Source organism: Polypterus senegalus, chromosome 1 (assembly GCF_016835505.1).
Source record: "Polypterus senegalus isolate Bchr_013 chromosome 1, ASM1683550v1, whole genome shotgun sequence".
In the NCBI taxonomy this organism is placed as follows: Eukaryota; Metazoa; Chordata; class Cladistia; order Polypteriformes; family Polypteridae; genus Polypterus; species Polypterus senegalus.
This window is the reverse complement of record NC_053154.1, coordinates 170,493,758-170,518,496: the sequence shown is the minus strand read 5'-3', so window position 1 is coordinate 170,518,496 and position 24,739 is coordinate 170,493,758. Positions and strand designations below refer to the sequence as shown.

The following is a 24,739-nucleotide window of genomic DNA, read 5'->3' as shown; positions in this document are numbered from 1 at the left end:
GTTTTTAGATAGGCTGCCCGATTTAAGCAAGCCGCACCCAATACGTAGGTTTGTAAAATTAATGTACAAGCCACGGCCTATCGTTGTGGAAATACGTTAAATGAAGACAGACTAGAAGACAGAAACACTGCTAAAATCTATCATTATGTGTGGGCTCTCCCACATTTGCAACAAAGACTCTTCTAGTCTATGCTGTAGTTTGCTAACACAACTGGTAACACTAGAGATGCGGACTTGCACTCATGTATCCAGACTGACTGGATGATTCTGTTCGTTCTGTCAATATAAGCACCATATAACATGGCTGTCCCAGTGTACATGAGTGAATGTTTCTTAAGATTGTGTGTTTGTGTGCCCTGTGGTGGATTGGCGTTAGGAGTGGGCAACGTACTGACTGAGTGAGTAAACCATTGTGTTTGCTTGGTTGTGGCAGAGTATGTTAGCAAGTGACAAAGAAGCTGAACTTGTATCAGGTCAAGAAAAGCGAATACCTGCTCTGCATAGTTAATCAGCAGTCATCTTTTTAACAAATAAAAAAAATTTTTTTTTAGTCTGAAATGGATGTACTAATATTTTATACCGTTACAGCGGGGAAAATAAGTATTGAACCGTCAACGTTTTTCTCAGTAAATATATTTCTAATTGGGCTATTGACATGAAATTTTCACCAGATGTCGGTAACAACCAGAGGTGGGCAGTAACGAGTTACATTTACTTGAGTAACTTTTAAAAAAAATTTGTACTTCTAAGAGTAGTTTTACTGCACCATACTTTTTACTTTTACTTGAGCACATTTGTGAAGAAGAAATGCTACTCTTACTCCGCTACATTGGGCAACACTGGAATCGTTACTTTTTTTCCATTAGATAAAGTCTGACAGACAATTTTCAATCTGCTCTGTAGTGTAAGCTGTCAAGTTGCACACACGCCGTCCATTGCGTCTCCAGCCCTGACGCGAGGTTTTGGATGCTCCCCAAATCAAGGCGCTGCAGTTTTGAGGATGTTGATGTTGCATCTTCCATTTGAAAGCATTAGCTGAGCTAATCATATTGACCATGGAGCTGTCTTTTCCTTGCAGCTGTAAATTAAGCTCATTCAACATGTTGGTCAGATTGGAAAAAAATACCAAGTCTAGCGGCCATTGATTGTTATTAAGTTGCTTGTATTCTGCATGTTTAAGGAAAAGGAGAAACTCCTCTTTTTCCGGCCAGGGGTCTTGAAATTTTTGCAGGAAATGTGTCTGCCTTTGCTTTTGAATTTAGCCCAGTGAAAAATGACGGCTGTCCGATTAACTGCAATTTTAGTTCCCTCTGCTTTCTCAGATCGATTTTCGGAAGGAAGTCAGTTTCGTAGTTTTTATGAACAGTTCCAAAGTGCCTTTCCACATTTTCCTTCTTTGGAATAGCAATGATAGATTGACAGATCAGACAAACGCACTTCGATTGTGACATTGTGAGAAAAAAATCCTCTTCCAATTCCACATCCTGCCCATACCCTCTCCCTAAACATTTTTTTTTTTTTTTTTAAATCCCATCTTTAGTCGATATAAATTGGAAGGCTAACTAGATCACAGCCGGAGTTTTGGAGTAGCTCTCGCGTTTGATCGTGCGTGCGGGATGACCAGTGAGTTAGAAGAAAAGAGATCTCAGACTGGCCGCCCTGTATGCCAATCAAGTGGCAAATGCCATAGGGAGGATATATGATACTTTTTTGAATGCAATGTGATCTACCTGCACTACCTTCCCAATGTACCGGTTGATCGCGATCGACGTCTTGGGCACCCCTGGTGTACAGGATATCTCGTCACTGTAAGAAGTTTTTACTGTTCAAACATACATGTTACCTACTGTAGGTATTGACTTCAAAAGCTTTGTTGTGAAAAACTGAGATTTAGAACTTTGTGTTATTTGTGCGTCTTTAGTTTGTAAAAATGTCATTTATTTTGACTCATTTTTTATTTTATTATTTGGAAATAGCAGAATTTGCACATTATTTTATATTTTTGTCTGTCTTATTACAACATTTCTAAAAAATAAATTATTTACTATGATCAAACAGTTACTCAGTATTTGAGTAGTCTTTTCACCAAGTACTTTTTTACTCTTACTTGAGTAATTTTTTGGATGACTATTTTTTACTTCTACTTGAGTAATATTATTTTGAAGTAACGCAACTGTACCCACCTCTGGTAACAACCCAAAGTAATCTACACATACAAAGAAATCAAACAAATAAGTCCATAAATTAAGTTATGTGTAATAAAGTGGAATTACCCTGGGAATAAGTATTGAACATGCTTACTAAAATGTATTTAGTACTTAGTAGAAAAGCCTTTGTTGATAATGACAGCTTCAAGATGCCTCCTATATGGCGAAACTAGTCGCAGGCATTGCCCAGGTGTGATTTTTGGCCCATTCTTCCACACAAACTATCTTCAGATCTTAAAGGTTCTCTTCTGTGAACTCTGATCTTCAGTTCTTTCCATAAAGTTTCAATTGGATTCATGTCGGGTGATTGACTGGGCCATTCTAGTAGTTTTATTTTCTTTCTCTTAAATCAATTGAGAATTTCCTTGGCTGTGTGTTTGGGATCATTGTCTTGCTGAAATGTCCTCCCTTATTTCATCTTCAACATCAGATTCTTTTCAAGAATGTCCCGGTACATTTCTCCATTCATCCTTCCTTCAATTATATGAAGTCTACCAGTACCACACCATGATGTTCCCACCTCCAAACTTCACTGTTGGTATGGTGTTTTTCGGGTCATGTGCAGTGCCATTTTTCCTCCAAATATGGTGTGTGCAATGACATCCAAAGAGTTCAATTTTAGTCTCATCTGACCAGACTATATTCTCCCAATATTTCATTGGCTTGTCCAAATGTTGTGCAGCAAACTTTAAACGATTTTCAGCAGTGGAGTCTTGTGCGGTGAGCGTGCATTGAGGCCTTGGTGGTTGAGTGCATTACTGTACTTATTGTTTTCTTTGAAACAACTGTACCTGCTAATTCCAGGTGTTTCTGAAGCTCTCTGCGAGTAGTCCTTGACTCTTGGACAACTCTTCTGATTATTCTTTTGACTCCTTTGTCAGACATCTTGCGAGGACAGCTGGTCGTGGCCGGTTTATGGTGAAATGATGATCTTTCCACTTCCAGGTTATGGCCCCAACGGTGCTCACTGGAACATTCAGAAGTTTAGAAATACGTCTGTAATCAATGCCATCAGTATGTTTTGCAAACATAAGGTTGTGAAGGTCTTGAGAGAGCTCTCTGTTTTTACCCATCATGAGATGCTTCTTGTGTGACACCTTGGTAATGAGAAACCTTTTTATAGGCCATCGATCAGGACTTAACCAGCTGATATTCACTTTCACCAAATGGGGGCTATCAGGATTGCTTTCTAAATACTGACAGATTTCAGCTGGTTTCTTGGCTTTCCATGCCTTTCTGCACCTTCCTTTCTTCATGTGTTCAATACTTTTTCCTTGGGTCATTCCACTTTATTACACATAACGTATAGCTTGGACTTATTTGTTTTGATTTCTTTGTATGTGTGGATTACTTGGGTTGTTACCGACATCTGGTGAAAAGTTCACGTCAATAGCACAATTACAAATATATTTACCGAGAAAAACGTTGGCGCGTTCAATACTAATTTTCCCCTGCTGTATTTACTGGAACTCTCTAAAGTTTTCATTTTAATTAATTTTTCATTTGCTCTTGCTACCCACTCCTAACTAGCATTCCGTTAAAAGCCTGGCGCTGCTGCATTGATAAGATCTGGCTGCCCATGCTATAGGAGAAAAAAATTGATAATGCTAAAATGATTAAAGGCAGCTTTCTGTGACTTTTACTCTGCTTGTTTACTGGGGAGCCACACGTTCTGGATCCTTGTCTTACGGTGGGCACACACACACACACTAGGGCCAGTTTAGAGCACCGAGCCACATGGTCTGCATGTCTTTGGACTGGTGTGCTCCAGAGTGTGCAGACAAAGGGAGAACATGTAAGCTCCACACAAGGAGTATCATCAGCACTACCACTGTGCCACTGAGCTGCCCTGGTATGATGCCAGATGGCTCAAATCAGTTGGCTGAGTGAGTTTTTTTTGTGTGATTTGTTTTGAGGAATCCTCAACAACACATGATGTGCAATATGTGGGTGTCAGCAGGACAACAAAGGTTTTATACACCCAAACAGTTAAACTGAGCAGAGTTCAGACTTCTGTTCTGTAGCAGTGTTTGGCCACACTCTCTTAAATGTACACGATTCGCTACGTTCCATATTGTGGGCATTCCCAACACGTGCATTTTATACTGCAGGAGCTTAATGAGAAAAATCCATACAAATAAGGTTATAATTTGTACTTGTTATTCCCTTTTGTCAACAGCTTCCTTTGTTTTACAGTCTGTTAACTGGTGCTGCATCTCTTTCTGAACTCTGCCCCTCTTTTTTTTTTTTTTTCCCCCTTCCAAGGTGATGACGAAACATTTCAAGAAATCTTCCGGGATTTCACTCATATGGCATCCAACAACCCAGAAAAGCTTTCCCGCCGTCCCGTTAGAAAAGAGAGCAAGGAAAGTGAAGACCAAAAAGTGCGCCTGGAGGTGTCGCCAGATAGGACAGATGGTGAGAAAGAAGAGGAGGGTGACTCAGCAGTAAGCCCTAAAGAGCCTGCTTGAGATGTTTGTGAAGAAATGGTCTCATTAAATTAGGAGAGAGACTCAGGATGTGAGGAACATCAACTCTTTAACACTTCTAATCTCATATTTTTACAATTCATCTTCTTAATAGCCTTTTGTAGGCTACTGGAACAGTCCTATGGAGTCATGCCTCACATGTACTTGTGTTTTGTACAGTTAGTAGCACCTTGTTTTCAGTATTTTGAAATGTATAGATTAAATAGGACAATGACATCTTCACTTGACAAAACCTTAACACAATTATATTTTAAAGTAACAAGATACAGAGCCTCCCCTAGGTTCCCGATTCCTGCCTTGTGTCCGAAGAGGCTGTGGGGAGAAGAGAGAGGCCCTTGTGACCCTAAAGCAGGAAAAAAGATGAGGTGGAAGGACGGAAAGACAAGCTGCTTGTGATCTGCAAAGGACTGAGAGTAGACCTACTAGTCAGACTTGTGCTGTGCTGCTGGAGATACTCAATGGTTTATATGTGTGCAGTTTCTGTTCCTTAGGCACTTGGTCTTCTAAGTGGGTTTTAAGGTTAGTAGGATTATGGCAGGAGTGCCACTAACCTGATCCCCATGTATGGGGGGTTCACTGTATTGGGCTAAGCTTTACATTGGAGGAGGTGACAGCACATGATAAGTTATGGCAGCCGTCTTCCAGGAGGGAGTGTGTGGTGGCAGCGTGTAGTGATTTGTAGATGGACAGGAGGGGACATTGGAGTTCCTCCTCACCTCCTGCTGAGAACAGCTGCAGCGCCATAGTGGCATAAGCTACAAAAGGTGCTATATGAAATGGGCTTTATTTTTTTCAGTAACCAATACTTCCTTGCATAGAATGTGTGCTTACTCCGCTTTACAGTGACACCTAAGGTGAGCCTTCCTGTTTTTTGCAATAAGCTCGTAATGGAGTGCTGCCATCTTGCAAGGCTTGTTTAAAAAAAATAACATATACTCTGCTCATTTTTTTCCCTTCAAGCTTCATTTTATTTTAATGAGTGCATCTTAAATACAATTTTCAGAAAGCTACATTTACAAAGTCCAACATACCGAACACAATTAACAAAACAAATATACAGATAAATTGAAAATGTACAGTCTTTCATTCTTTATTTACAGTGAAGTAGCCGTCAGCATGCTGGCACCACCCTGTAGGTGAAGATGTGTGAAACAATGAGAGTGCGAGATTACAGGGGTCATTTCAAGAGGAAGAGCCGCCTCCTCCATGATGTAGTCAAAAAGAGTGGTACAGTAGTTCATATCTTGTTCTCTTCTCATCTGGAGAGCCACAGGTTTCTGGGAAAATAAAAAATAAAAGGAGAAGAGAGTTAGGTGGACTGGCACACAGCCTCGTGTTGCTCTCGCACGTTTCACATTCGAGTGCACGTTACACACGCTATGGCAGACCAGCCTGTGTGCGCCCTACTGCAGAACTGGACACAGTGCTGCTTTGTTGAATCCCATGTAAAGCGGAACTGATAAATGAAGCCGTCTTTGTTTAGGGCACGGGTGGGCAGCATTGGTCCTGGAGGGCCGCAGTGGTTGCAGGTTTTTGTTCCAACCCAATTATTTAATTAGAAACCAATGACTGCCAATCTCAGATCTTATTTAATTTTATGGCAATGCACTGTTTTTATATCGTAGAAGGATATCATCTAAATGATTGGAAGACCAAAACAGAGAATTTTCAGTCTGTCACATTTTTCTTTTAAGTGTTTTTTTAAACCAGATAGCACATAATGAATCCACAAATGTGTGAATGGAAACAAGTTAGATGGAGGACTGCTGGCTGCTTTTGTCATTTACATCTTATTTGCTAATAAGGAGCCATTCAAACAGTGAATATAGTTGTTAAAGGTGGGGGAACCTTAACAAGCGAGACCACTAAAGTGAAGCATCAAAATGTCACTTGAGCAGTAAGTGCTTCTTCATCAGCAATAATTGACTTCTCATTAAGAAACAGGGTTGGAATAAAAACCTGCAGCTACTTTGACTCCCAGGACCAAAGCTGCTCTGCCCACCCTTGGTTTAGGGTGACTGCACCCAGCTGCGTGGGCACACTGGCAATTCAAGGCAGCAGTGCACAAGTCTCGGCAAGTTTTCAACATGGCCCACTGATAGGTGGCAGAGGAGAAATGAACCTGCAATGTGAAATCCTCTGGACTTGTATGAAGCAAATTAGTTTACCACTGAGCAAAGAGAAATGTGAGGATTGATAACATTAAAAATATTTAAATGAATGAGATGGAAAAACTGATACAATTACTGAATTAACTTTGTGTTCTATATTACAGATGTGTTTTTCCTCTAGTAATAGTTACTGTTTATTAAATGAAGCTGTCAAGATAGGACGGGTGAAATACAAACTGTGCTCTATAAGTGAACTAGCTTGTCTGTGTGGAGTTCAAGTTGTCTCCATGTCTGGGTGTTCCACTGATGGACAGGCACCTCATCCAGGGCTGCTTTGTGCATTAGGCCGTGAGGGGTCCCGAATTGAGTTAAGGGGATCTGGGAATGTTAGAAATGAGCTGCTCTTTCATGCCAGATGTGCATTGTATAAAAAGTACAGACAGCGGGCTCAAGGTCCCCGAGACTCCCTGCAGTGAATGGAGGGGTATACTGGTCCAGAACTATACAATTTAAGAAATTCTCTTGTAAATATTGCTGTATAATGGAAGTAAGTCAAATTTTGCATCTTTAATTAAAAAATGTCATTCTACTTGAATATAGATGAATGAATACATAACTAAGTGAATTTACTAGTTCTATATGATTCTAAAGTGGAAAAACGTGGTCCTGAAACTGGATAGATAGATAGATAGATAGATGGCTGGCTGACTCTTCTATGTTGTAATTATGTAACCTTGTAAAGTGTGCTGCACCTCTCTCAGGTTTTCCCAGGCTGAGCTCCGTCTTTTATGTCCGGGCTGTCGGTAGGTCAACATTTACAAGAAGACACTAAGAGAGAGCTGAGGGAATGAGCGGCTGACTCTCACCAACTAAAGCAAAGCATAGAATTTGGAATTGTGCTGAAGCCTTAACTACAATTACTGTAGTCACTGTAAAAAATATACTTACAAATAAATCAAGTTTTAAAGAGATTAATTTGAATTTGTTTTTTAGAATGTGTGTACGGGTATTAGGTGAGAGCAGCGTAGTGGCACAGAACGTGGAGTTGGAGTCTCCACCATATCGGTGCCAGTGCGGATGCCCGTGTGAGTGCAGGTGAGCCAGGCTGGCTAGAAACAGGCGGGGCTCATGCAGGGCCGCCTCCTGCCTGGACCCTGTGCTGTCACAATGGAGCCTGGCCTCATTCCTGTTACCTTTCATTTAGATAAGTGAAATGAGAAAATGGATGGATGAGAAACATTTAACATTATTTAGTAATAGTCACAAACCGTCTGTTAAATTCAAGTCAGTCTGTGTTCCTGAGTTGATTTTACATGAAGTTTGGTTTTGATTTTGGTGCTTATTATATTGTGCAAGCGATTTCTCATCTTTGGAATAAATATTTTATTTTAGGGGAAAAACAAAAAGCAAATCACGTTTTGCAACATGGTGCTCACTTCTTTTAAGTCGCAGCTTTCCTGATGTGTTGCGCAGGCCAACATGTCCCCTTCTGAATCAGTCAGGTCCACCACACTGGCTGCAGCAGTGGCACAGCTCGGCCCTCAGGATGACATCAACTAACCGAGTCGACTCCACACATAAGACCAGTGCAGCACAAGGCATTTGTGCCAAAATGCAATAAATAAAATGGCAAGTATGACAAACGCATGAAAGTACAGTGATAACATGAAAAGGAGTGGATAGATTGTCAAACACATTGTTACATACAAGGATCTAACTCTTATGAAATACAAGGTCATCATTTTATTCTGGGTTGACATGTACTAGCTTTATTACGTCTAATTATCGCAGGTTTTATTTCAAAATGTCCTTATTTTTAAATACCCTTTTATCTGACGATGGGTCTTTTCCAAAAGGCGGTTTTAGAGCCCGCCTCTTCTCATCACTTGTCAATCAAGTCCAACGGACTCGCCTCCTTATATTGGGGAGTCCGCTCCTGTCGATTACTTTTGCCTGATTGTAGGCAGTTGAAGCTGGCAAAAACGGGTTACCAAAGTTAGATTTGCAGGCAAATTACACAAGGAGATGATTTAATATGTTGTAACTGTACCTAACAATAGACGATTTTATTAGATAACGCTAAACTATAGGTGAAGAGCCTAACTTGCAGTTACAATCCACGGATAAAACAACAGACAGGGACAGAGGAGAAGTCGTGGTGAGGAATGCATGTCTTTCTGATTTCCTCACGGGCACCTGCCGGGCAGACACGATACTCCGTCGATCTTAATCAGTTGAAAAGTTCTTGATCGACATCAGCATTTTGAAAAGCACCTGTGCGTCTAAGCATTTCCAATGTATCGTCATTTCATCTTAAAACGGCACATGTTCAATGAGTTCTCTCTTTCTCCTCAGCAAGTCCAACTATGCCACCTCCGCGTCCTTGCCAATTGGAATGGAAGGAACGCAAGACATATTTGGTAGCCTGGGCCACCGCCTGCAATGAGGACAAAGTAATCGACAGCAAATGATTAACCAAAAGGAGTAGTTTGAACCTGTTGGTCTTAATTGACAAGCAATGAGAGCATCACGAAGAGAGGCATTTTAAAATAAATAGTGCTGTAGCAGCCGGAAATGTGCCATTTGGAAAAGACTTTTAAAAAGAAGACCACTTTGAAATACAACCAGTAAGTACATTATTAAGCCACAATAAAACGATGAAATTGCATTTCGTCATAATTTGATGACTACCTGTATTTATTTACACGTTATTTTAAAATGTATCGACTCCCTCATATATCAATCATATCTCGCTGTACTTTTATTTCGTAGTACCATTTTGTTTATTTCATTTCGGTACAAATTGTTTTCCATAGTAATCAAATTAGTATATGCATACAGTCCAGTGAGGTACACAGAATTGACACGCATGTAATACTCGCGGACTCGTACAGCTCCAGTTCAGATTTATTGTCATGAACGAAGTGTTCACACGACAGCACAGAAACCGTTACTGGACTCTGTTGATAAACTGCTCACTTTTGTAGTAAAACTCTTGTTTTTTTTAACATTTACATAAACTCAAAACACTTTTTATTTTGTGCTTTTGCTGTGCAAAACAAGAAATATGAAACGTATCAGTCAAATGTACAGTTCAAACAGGATGAGGTGAGGATTTGTTTATTTTTGACATTTTACACGAATCAGCGTAGAATAACCAGTTTTAAGACTGACGTGATTGCTTTCGAGAATAGGGCTGTTAGTTTAGTTCTGACTAAGTCTCTAACAAAACGCAGTTGAAGATCGATCGGCTTTTTTTTTATAGCGCAACGGAATTATGGAGGAGTTAGAGGCGCCAAGGTGTGCGAGTCTGTTGATAGTCTGGAGCAGCCTGCGACTCTGTAAAGGAGTACGTAGGCAGTCATATAGTGGGGTCGAGGGCTCTTGATGATGTTGACTCCAAAATGTTCCACTCCCCCACAAAGCATGTTGACCGCCCATTTTCCACAAATACGAATCAAACATCTGGGTAACACAACCTTCGCCCTCACTCCACTTTCTCACCGCAGCTTCCGATCCGAAGGTCAGACTGCCCGAGCTGTCAACTTGTGCGTGTGTGTGTGTGTGGTCAGGGTGGACCGTCTCCACCTGTCCGCTTAAGTACTCTTGGTTTAATACCACGCCCATGGTCCGCCAACTACGTGCCGTGGCGCTTGTGTGGATTGACACCTTGGCTTCTGCCCTGCATACGATGTTGGCACCATTGCCTCAATTTCTTCGTCAATCTGAACTGGATAACGCGGTTTCTGCAATGGTTAGCGGATCTGCTCAAAGATGCAGATCTGCTTTCTTCGTGGAGCGACTGCACTTTTAAAATCCTGCGCGGAGTCCCTCGTGCCATGCGGTAAGCCCGCAGACTGCGTACTGAGCCCAGCCTTGGCGCTGTCAGGACGGGTGCGCTACTCGGAACAACCTGGACGGATGAGATACTATTCAGCTCACGCTGTCACCAAGTCGCCGCCAGGCCACGTTGACGCGTAATGGGGGCAACTAAGTATTCTGGCAATGACACCGCGAAGAAAACCTGCCAGAGTAGAATACGGGAAAGCTCCAGGTGGGAATTTGCTTTCTCTTTGAGATGATTAAGAATGAAATAACACATTGTGCCGCTTTCACCTCTCCATTTCTGCACGCGCTGAAGTGAGACCGCACACTTGTTTTCGAGCATTAGAATTGCTCTCTCAGCTGCGACGAAATAGAAAAATTCAAAATCATCTTTGCTGATGGATATGCGAGCCGGGGTCAAGGGCTGCGGCTGGCAACCCTCTGAAAACTCGAGAGCAACGGCTTGTTAGAATACAAGTTACCTTCGCCCACCAGCGAGGGGCGCTATAGCGAATGAGACGCTTGGAATGGCCGTTTGGTCTTTGAAAAGCATCTTGGGATACCACAGCACGTTCAAGTGCGCGGCGGATGCTTTTTGAAATTCTCAAGGTGTGCTCTTAAAGATACTCTACAAGGCTGATTAATGTGCTATTGTCCGACACAGAGCCATATAAAGCAATTTGTTAATTGACTTTAAAGTCTATGCTTTATAAAATAAAAAGACAACTTAATAAAAAAGAAAGTGCCAAATGCTGGGGACCAGTCAACTAGCTGATGTATAATGTGATTGTGTGAAGCCAATTATTGCTGATGAAGAAGCCCTTACTGCTCAGTGACGTTTTGATGCTTCATTTTAGTGCTCTCGCTTGCTTTAATTGCTTATTTCAATCTTAAACAGCTGCATTCAGTGTTTTAATGGCGCCTTATTAGCAATAAGATACAAATGACAAAGGAGCCAGCAGTTCTTCATCTAGCTTGTTCCCATTTATATCTGTGTGTGTTCATCATGCATTGTTTGATTTAATAAAATACTTAAGAGAAAAATGTGACCAATTGAAAAAGATCCCTTTTAGGCTTCAAATCCATCCATCCATCATCCAACCCACTATACCCTAACTACAGGGTCACGGGGGTCTGCTGGAGCCAATCCCAGCCAACACAGGGCACTAGCCCACCGCAGGGCGAGGCTTCAAATCATTTGGGTGATATCATACGATAGAAGACCTTACATTGCAGGCCGATAAACCATAAAATTAAATAAGGTCTCAGATAGGCAAGGATTGGTTTCTAATTAAGCAACTGGGTTGGAACGAAAACCTGCAGCCACTGCAGCCCCCCAGGACCAACACTGCCCACCCCTGTACTGGGCTAACCTAAAATGGACGTGCCAGCAAAGTGAAAGCAAAAATCAACATTTAGTAGCTCAAGTAGATTAAGAAAAAATGGTTTATTTGAAACAACACATATTTTAAAGGAGCTAAAGTAAGAACCTTCTTATTATTGTCCTACACTGAAAATTAATTTTAACATTCCTGCAGGAGGACCCAGTACAATATGAAAGACTCGTGTTTCATTTCTTCTCCTGTCTAAACGTTGCATTACGTATTTCATTTCTCTATTGCAGTTGAAATCAAGTCCCACTTCAGCACGTTGTTGCCAGGAGTGCTCATTATGGTCGACAGGGCAGCATCTGGCAGTGGTCCTTTTTATTAGAAGGACGTATCTGAAATGGAGTTTTTTGCATCAGGTCTGTTTTAATTATTGAATGTCACTCTTTCAAGCATGTTGCAATTGCACTTTAAAGTTTTTTCCACTTCAGACTGTTACAGAATTGTGTTTTACACAGGAAATTGTATAATTGCTTTCTTTTACGAACGGGGGTGACATTTTCAGATTTTTTTTTTCCTCCCCTTGACTGATGTCAGAAAGCACAAAAGCACAAAGGGTCTCGAGCTGGGCTCAGATCTCAGGCCGTCTAAGGGGGGCAGAATAATTTGTGTACGTCACCTGCTCAGATAAACAACAATAACAATTACAGTTCTATAGCACTTCACATAGACACAAGAGAGACACTTCAGTCACCACCAAAGTGTGGCATCCACCAGGGCGATGTGATGACAGCCATTCTTGTGCCAGCACGCTCACCACACATTGGCTATTAGGTGGTGAAGGGTGGGCGGACAAGTAGGGGCCAGAATGCACAAGGCTGTAGTGGGCATTTTAGCCAGGACATCAGGATACACCTTAGTCTTTTTTGAGAGATGCCCAGGGATATTTTATGGCTATGGAGAGTCAGGACCACGGTTTTGCATCTTATCTGATGGACAGCACATTGTCTTCATCACTACACTGGAGTATTGGGGTCTACACTCAAGCGACCACAGGGTAAACACTCCCTGAAGGCCTTACCAACACCACTACCAGTAACAATTCAAGCAATTAAGGCAACAGCAGTCCTTCAGACAGTCCGGCCACCTTAACATCCACCAGTTACAAAGAACAGCGAATACAAAACAAAACCAGTTGGATAACTCTCAGAGGAAACAGAAAGAAAACAAAGAAAACCACATCTCACTGCCTCACCCTGATGTATCCAGGCTACAGATTAGACTCACACATCTGCTGTGTTGTTATTTGTGTTTTATTTTTATTTTATTACAGTCCGTAAGCTGTTCCCCTTCTATTGTGTCACCTGCCTGCCAGTGACTGTATGTATGCCATTGGCCTTGCCAATACAGTATGTGCTTCTGATGTCATTAATTTTAATCTCTCTATTATAAAAGAAAATCTTGAGACAAGACTATTTCCATGAGATTTTTTCAAGTCCCGCACTCCTCTCAACCATTTACAGTTAACGGCCCACGGCCACGGTCCTCTCGCCTCTCATTCGTGTGAATGCTTTTGACAGACACAGTTCCTGCTCTCTCAGCTCTTATACATTTTTAAGTTTTTCCTCACTTTAAGTTTCCAATTAAAGAAGATTTATTATGTCCAAATCTTATTGAAGAATTTCATCCCAAAGGGTTACCAACAGAAGAAATAAGTACACGGGCAATCCAAGCACTGAGAAACTATGAAGTCAAATGAATTTACACGAAAACTGTCGATCAGTTACACGGCAAATTGGTTAAATGCGTATCAGTAGACTATGCTGAAACAGTTGGTGGTGATCATGCGGAAGATGAAAACATCAAATTACAATATCCCGTAGAATATCTACAACTGTAAACACTGTACGGTCTTCCAACGCCCGAATGACTGTTGTAAAGAGGATGTATCCAAGAAAGGTAATGTAGTACATCTCCCGTGGAGAACATTAGATACCAAAGGAGACCTTCATATGCCATTCGTATTAAAATGTTTCCCGTTAGAATAGCTTTTGCAAAGAAAATTAACAAATCTCAGAGATAAACATTCAAAAAAAGTTGGTTTATTTATTAGAGAGAAAGAAACGATATTCACTCACGGGCACTTATATGTTGCGTTGTCACAATGTTAGTCCAAACACAGAATCAAAATTCAATGCGATATTGACTAAAATTTAATTCAAAAACGAGTTTTTACTGAAGTTTTACAGTAAAAGTGTAAGTTTAAAAAGTATTTGCGTGTTAATTTCAAAGCCAAACAGAATGAAATCATAGAACGCGATAAACATCTCTAATGCAACATGAAACAATTTACTTTCAAATTATTACGTTTTCCTACTTTTTAATATGTCTAATTACTCGCTGTAATATACAATAGTTCTATTATGGATATGTAACAATTCCTATGAAAATAACAATCTGTTTAAATTGTAAATCCGCATCCCCATCCGTGAGCGGCAGAAATGCAAAGTGGCTGGGTCGGCAAGTCAAGCAAGCAGGGAGCAAAGCCCCCTAGTAATGAAGGATGTTTAAAATTAGTCACTGTGGACATTAGCTTCCTTGAAATGTTGTGTGCCTCTTGTGGATATTCAGTTATTAACTTATGATGCATCACATACATAATGTGCTACCATTGGTGTCATTAGGGGGTACCCAGGGCTTTAGCCCCGATCTTCAAGATGCCTCCCCACCCAACTCTTCAACACACTTACAGTATGCCTTATAGCCCCCAATCTTGAAGCTTCCTAGGCTTGTAAAGTGTTATGAGAACATTCCAGTGGATTTGTGTGACATTTTGCTCTCAGTTACCCATCCATCCAATCTTCAGGGTAATATGCTGCCTACTAGAGTACAGTTTGCATCCATGAGCACCTGTGTATTGATACTGTGATATCACTCGGGACTCGTATATGCTTGCTCATCCAGACTTGGCACAATGATCGTTGTGTGTGCAATGAATGCTTTAATGTTACATCGTGTTAAGTGATGTTGAAATGTATAATCTGTATATTACCTCACACATTGTAAGGACATTTTTGGTGCAAAATTTGAGAAAACCTTGTGACATACTTAAACCATCGCTATTACAAAGCTGCATTTTACATGTAACATGGCCAAAATGAAAATGTTGGTAGACAGAGCGTGTCGTATCTGTGCAGATGGTGGGATTATGTGACGTACATGATTTATTATGAATATTATTCCATCTCTGTCAAATTGCTTCCATCTTTTAATGAGTTCACAACTGCCCAGTGTTTCTAAAACATTCCACTTTATCTATGTGCCGCTCTCTGCCTGAATGCCACCCTCTGATAGCACCTAGTAAGCTCTCTGAAGTCCTGGTGAAGTGAGGCATAGTTTCCTAATTTAGGGACATTGCTAAAATGCTCTTACTCCTACTCCTATGAGTGGGACCAATTTTGTGTCACCGTGAGCCAGTTAGGATTGTTTTCTGCTCTGAAATATTTGATAAATATGGCCCAGATTTCAATATACAGTAAATGCTTTTTGGATATTTAAGACTTTTTTCCAGCATACACTGTCTATCTCAGTAACACACAGTAGCTGTAAGGCCAAGGTGTGATGATGATGATGATTGTGCAGCCCCACAATGCTGAGATTCTGGTTTGAGTCCCAGCTTGGGAGAACTCTATAAATCACTTGCGTGCTTTTGCCCTGTTGACAAAAGTTTCCTCCCCTGTTCAGACATGTGTGCTGGTGATGGTGCACTGCACTGAAATGATACATTCTCCAGGATGGACCTCTGCTGTAATGCAATTAACAAACTCGCTAAAAAGAAAAGTGAATGGAAAGATAGCAGGTGTGAGAAGCTCAAGGTGGCACAGCAATGTGTTTCACAGAGGAATAAAAAGAAAAAAGATCTACATACCCGGGAGCCTAGACAGCCAAGCTGGGCCAGTCCTGGTCAAATCCAGTGTCCAACAGCTCCAACCCAACCCAGAGAGGGATAGGAAGAGCTGATTGCTGCCAGCCGCTAAGTTAGTCAGTTGGGGATATGCCCACTGGCCATTCTGCTTCATTAAAAGAAAAAGAAAATAAAACCCCCTAAAATAAAATAAAATCCTGAGGAAGCTCGAGCACTTTTCCTGGCAGCAGACTCTTCAGCACTGTTGAGCTGTGTACCCCTTGCAGTCATGTTGTTGTATTGTTCAAACTCTGCTGCCGCTTTTCAGGTTCTCTCTGTGGTCCTGTTTGAACTATGCAGCCGCCTCCAGTGGTGGCTTTGTGCTAGCAGTTGTATGCAATCCAGAGAGAACAGCAGACATAGTTGCTAAAAATGCAAGCAGAAACAGTATATTTATATTTATTACATGGCACCTTCAATATGAAGGTTTATCTCATGGTTTTCAAAACTGAAGTACAGCTGTACAGCAGTCCTTTGGCAATGATGTCACCATAGACATCATAAGGTAGCACAGATAGTCCGAAAGAAATATCACAGCGTTGTTTTTAAAAGAAAAAATAAAATAGTCTAGGTGATTCATGATGCCACCTGGGAAGCAACAGATTCAGTGTGTAAAAGAAAAAAAAATGAAGAAAAAGATTACATATTCATTTGTAATTACAATCATCCGCTGGATCCTTATGCCATGTTTAGTTCCTCCAGTGGAAATTTGGACACCAATGTTATAAATCCTGTGTGGAAATCCATCCTGTGGTTCAAATTCATTTTGCTGGTACACCCAGTGGCTGAGAGGAAATAAACGATGTCTTCCCCACACATTGTTGAACACTGCAAGCCTGCCCAAAATCTGGAGGAGTAGTAGAGGTGAGTTGGGGATGAGGGCTTGGGTCAGGCCTAACGGACCTAAGGGCAGCTTCTGTGGTGAAGGCAGTGGCTGTCATGCCATAGCTGTAGGCGACTGACTCATCTGTATCCTCATTGACTGGACACTGTTGAGAATTTTCTTTTGATGCCCAGCTAATGTCACCCCTATCCTCAGAAGGTCCCTGGGGAAAAGAAAGAAAGAATAATTCAAATATAAAACACACTGCCCCATGTTATTAGTCTCTTACTTGTTTACATGTTTACCAGTCAAATAGTGCAGACCCTTCCCCAAATTTCTGCTTCTCTCTCCTGCGTTGTAAAACGAATATCCAGATATCAGAGTCTTTGATCTTTTTACAAACCTGCATACTATTTATGTTTTCAGGTTATAAACTAATTAAAACAGCTTCTGGTCCATACTTACATTTCACCAGAACAAGGATTAAGCTTTTTTCACACAATGTCACCAAGGTAATCTCTGTCAACTTTGTCTTCAACAGGGGTCTCAACACCAAATGGTAGCATACAGTAAACCATCAGTATGTTAGTATAACTTGTGGCCTAAACAACCAGGTAGACATACAGAGCCTTCAAAAGTAATTCAGATCCCTTCAGTTTTAGCTCAATTTTGTTATGTTGTAGCCTTATGCTAAAGTCCATTTAAGTGAAATTTTTCCCGTCATCAAGCAACACTTAAAACCCTAGAATGACTAAGCAAAAACAAGACTTTTGGAATTTTTTGTAAAATTATTCAAAATACTAAACTGAACTATCCTATTGACTTGAGTATTCAGACCCTTTGCTTAGTACTTCATAGAAGTATCTTTGGCTGCAATGCCTCGAGTCTTTTGATTGTCATTTGATTTGATGGAACATGCGCCACACACTAGGAATTGGGATTTTCTGCTATTCTTCTCCACTGCAGATTCTGTCAAGCCCTATTAGGTTGGATGGAGATCATTGGTGGACAACTATTTCAGGTCTCTCCAAAGATTTTCAATTTGGGTTCAAGACTTGGCTCTTGCTGGGCCATTCAAGAACATTTTCAGCATTGTTCCTAAGCCACTCCTGCATTGTCTTTGTTTTCTGCTTAGGGAATTTGTCCTATTGGAAGGTGAACCATCAGCCCAATCTGGGGATAGCACTTTGGAGCAGTATTCGTTAAAAATATCTCTGTACTTTACTCTATTCAGTTTTCCCCCAACCCTGACTAGTCTCTCAGTCCCCACCACTGAAAAACAACCCCATAGCATGATGCTGCCACCACCATGCTTCAGAGTTAGAATGATATTGTACAGGTGTAGAGATGTCTGATTTCCTCCAGACATGACATTTAGAATTCAGACAAAACAGTTCAATATATGTGTCATCAGTCCTGAGAATCTTGTTTCATATAGTCTGAGAATCCTGCCGAGTACCCCCAGTGGATGGGAACCCGTTAATGATCTTATCATCAGTGCACGGCTACAATTCCAACACTCATGGACCACAACTGTTGTTTATGGAGGATGATGTCAATATGGTAGAGGGTGCTTTTTACGACTGACTACAAGATGTCTTAGTGTGCATCCCAACCTACAATGTAACCCTATTTATTGGTGACCTGAATACTGAAATTGGACAAAACTCCAGGACAAGACTAAATCATGCCAGAGCTTTTGAAATGAATCTAGATGGTACTGGAAGATGTGCTACAAAAATGAGCTATGACTATTAGCTAGTGGCTATGGTGCATACGGAGTGGAGAAAGAGCTTTATTTGCAAGCAACCAAAGAAAGGCAATAGAGCGGTGTGTGATAATTGTAGAAGTATTATGCTCCACCCGTTCCTGGAAAAGTATTCCGTTTTGCATTGTCCCAACAATTTTGTGATGTGGTGGATGCACTACACCATGAGGAACCAGATGGCTTTCATTGTGGTCGATCAAGCAATGGACAGATTTGCATCTTACAGAATATTTTTGAAAAAAGTGTAGAATAGAAACAGGTGCTAACGAACTTCATTGACTTCACAAAAATGTTCGATTGCATCCATTGTGAATTAATGCAGTGAATCACATGCTCCTGCGACATCCTTGCTTGTTACATTGACATGTTCTGGATCCTCCATCACATTTTGGCATGTGGATGTAAGATGGGTTCACAGAAGAATTCACCATCAACACCAGTTTACTACAGGGTTGCATCTTATCTCCATCTTCATCCCTGAAATGAATGTGTTCTAAAAAGTGGGCATTCATGGACCAACCATCCCCACCTTGCCAACCTGGTCTCTGCCCAAGACATTGTGCTCATGGCCAAAATGCAACCCACCCTACAGAACATCACCACCAAGTTGGGACTTAAGAAGCAAAATATTGACCTCCAGCTTAGCAACAAGAAGATCAAAGTTATGTGGGTGAACTGTGCCACCAAACTCCCTATTACTTTGAGAGGTGATGAGCTTGGAGAGGCAACTGAGTTTACATACGGTGGTAGCACCATTGGATCAGACTGAAGCATGGATGAAGATATCTGCAGGCAAATTAGCTATACCATGGTGATTTTTCCAAAAAATGCAACTGATACAGTCCTCAGCATCGATTGAGTGGGTGATGAAGATCAAACTATTCAATAACATCATGCTACTGACTGCAGTCTTCACTAACAAGATGTGGAGTGTATTCAAACCATAGCTCAAAACTTTAACATCATTGTTTGCGAAGAATCCTGTGTATTGCTTATCATGATCAAGTCACTAAGGCTGACCAAAACCTTTACCAGTCACCAAGTTAGTTTGGCTGACCTCATCCTTCAATTACCCAACCAGTGACTATCATGGACTGTGAAGTACTGGAAACTCAAATGGAAAAAGAAGACAGGGATGAACCATCAAGATCTGCCTGTGCTGTCGATGCGGGGTGACAGGACAGCAAACTTCCTCCAATGTGAATGGAGGAATGGAAGAACTAAGTGCTAAGTAAGTGAATACTTTTTGAAAACTCCAAGTTGTCTGGCCACTCTACCATAAAGTGCAGATCAGTGGAGTGTTGCAGTGATAGTTATCCTTCTGAAAGATTCTCCTGTCTCCACGCAGGTTCTGTGGAGCTCAGCCAGAGTAACCATTGGGTTCTTGGTCACCTCTCTTACCAAGGCGGTTCTCACCATATCACTCATTTTGCCAGGACAATCAGCTCTAGAAAGTGTCATGGTTGTTCCAAACTTATTCCATTAAACAATTATGGAGGCCTCTGTGCTTTTGGAAACCTGCAATGCTGCAGGATTTTTCGTTGTAGCCTTCACCAGGTGTGTGCTTTGATGCAATCTTGTCTCTAAGCCCTGCAGAAATTTTCATCGACCTCAGAGCTTGGTTTTTGCTCTGACATACGTACATTGTCATCTGTGGGACCTCACATTCACAGGTGTGTGCATTGCAAGTGGCACAGAAACCGTTCTGAATATTTAAATATCCTATTTTTGCTTTGTCATTCTGGAGTATTGAGTGTTGCTTAATGGAAAAATTTATTTAAATGATTTTAGCATAGGGGCGGAACGGTGGCACAGTGGTAGTGCTGCTGCCTCGCAGTTAGAAGACCGGGTTCTCTTCCCGGGTCGTCCCTACATGGAGTTTGCATGTTCTCCTCTCCAACTGTGGTTTCCTCCCACATTCCAAAGACATGCATGCAGGTTAGGTGCATTGGCAATTCTAACTTTTCCCTAGTGGGTGTGGGTGTGTGTGTGGGTGTGGGTGTGTTTGCGCCCTCCCTCGTGGTGGGCTGGCACCCTGCCCGGAGTTTATTTCCTGCCTTGCACCCTGTGTTGACTGGTATTGGCTTCAGCAGACCCCCGTGACCCTGTAGTTAGGATATAACGGGTTGGATAATGGATGGATGGATTTTAGCATAAGCGTGTAAAATAATAAAATTTGAAAAAAAGTGAAGGGATCTGAATTCTTTTTGAAGGTACTATAATTTGAAAAGATTACCAAATATTTCTGAAGTCCCTGTCATTACAAATAATTCCAGGGACACTTTTAAAACAGTAGGCTTATTAAGGTTTGTGAATAGACATGCATTTTAAATTGGTAAATCTATTTTAAACAGGAAATAAGAATCTAGTACAGAATAATCCTATGAGTAAATTAAGTGGCATCTCTGTAGGATGATACTCTTATTTTCTTAATTTAATTTGAAGCATTTATATAATTTAATTCTTATCTTGTAGCTGATATGCATACAGTGTCTTTGATCTAACCAGTATTTTATTATCATATTGTCTCGTTTGTTTAAATCATTTTATTTTGACATAAATATATTCAAGCAATTTATGTTATACTATATTGATCTCATTTATGATTAGAATATGTGATTCAGTACATTTGCAGCAGAGGTTGTTAATATATTCATCATCCAATTATTGATATGGTAATTAATTTTTTTTTCTTTTGACAGACTACAACGCATAATTAAATCATCATACTTTGCTTCAACTGCATTTGGTGTGGTTCATGGAATAAATACATTATTCAAGTTGATTTCTGTGCAAGAAATAACATTGGTTCCTTCACAATTAAAGAGTGAACAGTCAGCAACCATATCACATGCACTTCAGATCAGTTAATGCACCTGAAGATAGGCATGGTTTGACCCAGTCAGTACTTGGATGAGAAAGCTTGGGTTGCTGCTAGAAGAGTTGTTGGTGAGGCCAGCAGGTGGCACTTAACCTGTGGTCTGTGTGTGTGGATCCCAATGCCACATTATAGTGACAGGGACAATGTGCTGTAAAAATGACTGCATACTTTGGATGAGATGGAAAACCAAGGTCTTAACTCTGTGGTCATATATATATATCTCATGCACATATACACATATACAGTGCATCCAGAAAGTATTCACAGCGCATCACTTTTTCCACATTTTGTTATGTTACAGCCTTATTCCAAAATGGATTAAATTATTTTTTTTCCTCAGAATTCTACACACAACACCCCATAATGATAACGTGAAAAGAGTTTACTTGAGGTTTTTGCAAATTTATTAAAAATAAAAAAATTGAGAAAGCACATGTACACAAGTATTCACAGGCTTTGCCATGAAGCTCAAAATTGAGCTCAGGTGCATCCTGTTTCCCCTGATCATCCTTGAGATGTTTCTGCAGCTTAATTGGAGTCCACCTGTGGTAAATTCAGTTGATTGGACATGATTTGGAAAGGCACACACCTGTCTATATAAGGTCCCACAGTTGACAGGTCATGTCAGAGCACAAACCAAGCATGAAGTTAGAGGAATTGTCTGTAGACCTCCGAGACAGGATTGTCTCGATGCACAAATCTGGGGAAGGTTACCGAAAAATTTCTGCTGCTTTGAAGGTCCCAATGAGCACAGTGGCCTCCATCATCCGTAAGTGGAAGAAGTTAAAAATCACCAGGACTCTTCCTAGAGCTGGCCAGCCATCTAAACTGAGCGATTAGGGGAGAAGGGCCTTAGTCATGGAGGTGACCAAGAACCCGATGGTCACTCTGTCAGAGCTCCAGAGGTCCTCTGTGGAGAGAGGAGAACCTGTCAGAAGGACAACCATCTCTGCAGCAATCCACCAATCAGGCCTGATGGTAGAGCAGCCGGCCTGGAGTTTGCCAAAAGGCACCTGAAGGAATCTCAGACCATGAGAAACAAAATTCTCTGGTCTGATGAGACAAAGATTGAACTCTTTGGTGTGAATGCCAGGTGTCACCTTTGTAGGAAACCAGGCACCGCTCATCACCAGGCCAATAGCATCCCTACAGTGAAGCATGGTGGTGGCAGCTAGGGAATCCAATCGGGAGCCCAGGATTCACGGACATTTTTCATTCCCGGGAATGAAACTGCTGTAATTCCCGGGAAACCAGGAATGGCCAAGTTTGCATATATAGCGTGTAAAAGTGTAAAAATCGATCAAGAAATAACAGAGTTATAGTTGAAAACTGAAGACTTCATTGACGTCTGTCAGACAATAGCTTTGAGCAGCAACTTGAAATTGCAATGCATCAGTCTGTTGCATCCGCATTATCTGTGCCAAGAAACTTGCCATCAAAGAATGATGACAAGAAATTGGATGTATCAGTAACAGCTGAAATGGCGGTGTTAGAACAAGTGTATCGGTATCTGCTGACTGTGCTGCCTACTTCAGTGGAGGCAAAGCGTGCTTTCTCAGCAGCTGGCGTACTCTGCAAGAAGTACTCTCTCGCCTGGGCAGCCGCACGCTGGACACGTTATGCTTCCTACGCTCTTATTACCGCAACTAACTAGATCAGGGGTGCCCACAGTTTTTCGGCGTGCGAGCTACTTTTAAAATAACCAGGTCGAAATGATCTACCTACATTAAAAAGTGTGTGTGTGTGTATATACAGTACAGGCCAAAAGTTTGGACACACCTCCTCATTCAATGTGTTTTCTTATTTTCATGACCATTTACATTGGTAGATTCTCACTGAAGGCATCAAAACTATGAATGAACACATGTGGAGTTATGTACTTAACAAAAAAAGGTGAAATAACTGAAAACATGTTTTATATTCTAGTTTCTTCAAAATAGCCACCCTTTGCTCTGATTACTGCTTTGCACACTCTTGGCATTCTCTCGATGAGCTTCAACAGAAGCGGAAGGTGAACTTTAATGTAAGTAAATGTAAAGTATTACCTGTAGGAGTTAAAAATGTCAGGTTTGAATAGATGATGGGAGGCCTGAAAAACTGAAAGGATTTAGGAGTGGTCCCATCACTATCAACTACCACATAGTGTTCAGAAGCCATTAAAAAGCTAATGTTGTAATGTTAGGTTAGACAGCACAATGTGTAAAGTACAAGTCCAAAGAGGTTATGCTCAAGCTTTTGAATTCACTTGTAAGTCCTCATCTGGAGTACTGCGTACAGTTTTGGCCCCCGGGCTACAAAAAAACAAAGCAGTGCTAGAAAAAGTCCAGAGAAGAGCAACTTAACTGATTCTAGGATCGCAGGGATGAATTATAAGGAAAAATTAAAAGAGTTGAAGCTTCTCAGCTTGAGTAATTTATAAACAGAATTAGTACAATGGATCGAGACTGTTACTTTAAAATGAGTTCAACAAGAACATGGGGACACAGACACTTGTTAAGGGTAAATTTTGGATCAACATTAGGAAGATTCACACAAAGAACCACAGACACAAAGAATAAGTCACCAAGTAGTGTGGTAGACAGTAGGATGACTTTAGGGGTCAACCTGATGTTATTTTGGAGGAATTAGGTGAGCTGAATTAGCAAAGTATTATGTGCTGAATGGCCTTGTTCATCAACATTTTTCTAACATTCTAATATTCTAACATGCTGAAGCTGAGTTTGAGTGCCAGAGGTAATACACTAATCACAGTAAATACTATTAGTTTATTTCTTTTACTTTTCATTCGGGTTCACAAATATTGAAAATGGGTTAATGGAATCAGATAAAGGAAATATATGCTATTAATCCAAAGGAGAAAATAGTAACATTTTTTAAGAACATAACTGAATAAATTGACTTTTTTATTGAGAAAATTACTGATAACGTGTTGCATGTGCAAGAAAAATTTTACTTTAGTCTCTACTCATGACAAAAATGACTCTATAAATCTAATGACTAACTGGCAAGTTTAAAAGAAAGACATGGGAGTTTTTGCTGAGTTAATGTCCAAGGACAGTGGAAGAAAAAGAAAAGAAGCAGCAGCAACAAATTGCCTGCACCACATGCAGGTTCCCCTACTAGGAAGAAGTATGCATGACCCCTATAATGAACCACCTTAGCTCTAAAGAGAGAGAAAAAAAAACATGGACTGTGCACAAAGAATGTTAATTTAAAAATGTAAACAGTCTCAGAGAGAATATATGAAAAAGATATTTATTTGTTGACCATGACTTGTTTTCTGCACATAATGGGCTCAGGTTGAATACACAGTAGGAGATGTGACATAAATTATGCTGCCTGG

General features: G+C 40.8%; 2 protein-coding genes across 6 annotated transcripts in view; one reads left to right on the top strand and one right to left on the bottom strand.

Moving 5' to 3' along the window:
* Positions 1-5,904, top strand: part of zgc:162872 (BAR_ACAPs and ArfGap_ACAP domain-containing protein) — a 213,872-nt gene extending 207,968 nt beyond the window's left edge. For all 4 annotated transcript variants that reach the window (XM_039762779.1, XM_039762770.1, XM_039762790.1 and 1 more), the window contains one exon: positions 4,473-5,904. In XM_039762779.1, the coding sequence (XP_039618713.1) occupies positions 4,473-4,678 (206 nt within the window). In that variant the 3' untranslated portion in view covers positions 4,679-5,904. The remainder of the gene's footprint in view (positions 1-4,472) is intronic.
* LOC120535168 (ephrin type-B receptor 1) overlaps positions 5,891-24,739 on the bottom strand; it is a 707,928-nt gene continuing 689,079 nt past the window's right edge. For both annotated transcript variants that reach the window (XM_039762817.1, XM_039762826.1), the window contains 2 exons: positions 15,889-16,970; positions 5,891-5,973 (listed from right to left, as the gene is read on the bottom strand). In XM_039762817.1, the coding sequence (XP_039618751.1) occupies positions 16,862-16,970 (109 nt within the window). In that variant the 3' untranslated portion in view covers positions 5,891-5,973; positions 15,889-16,861. The remainder of the gene's footprint in view (positions 5,974-15,888; positions 16,971-24,739) is intronic.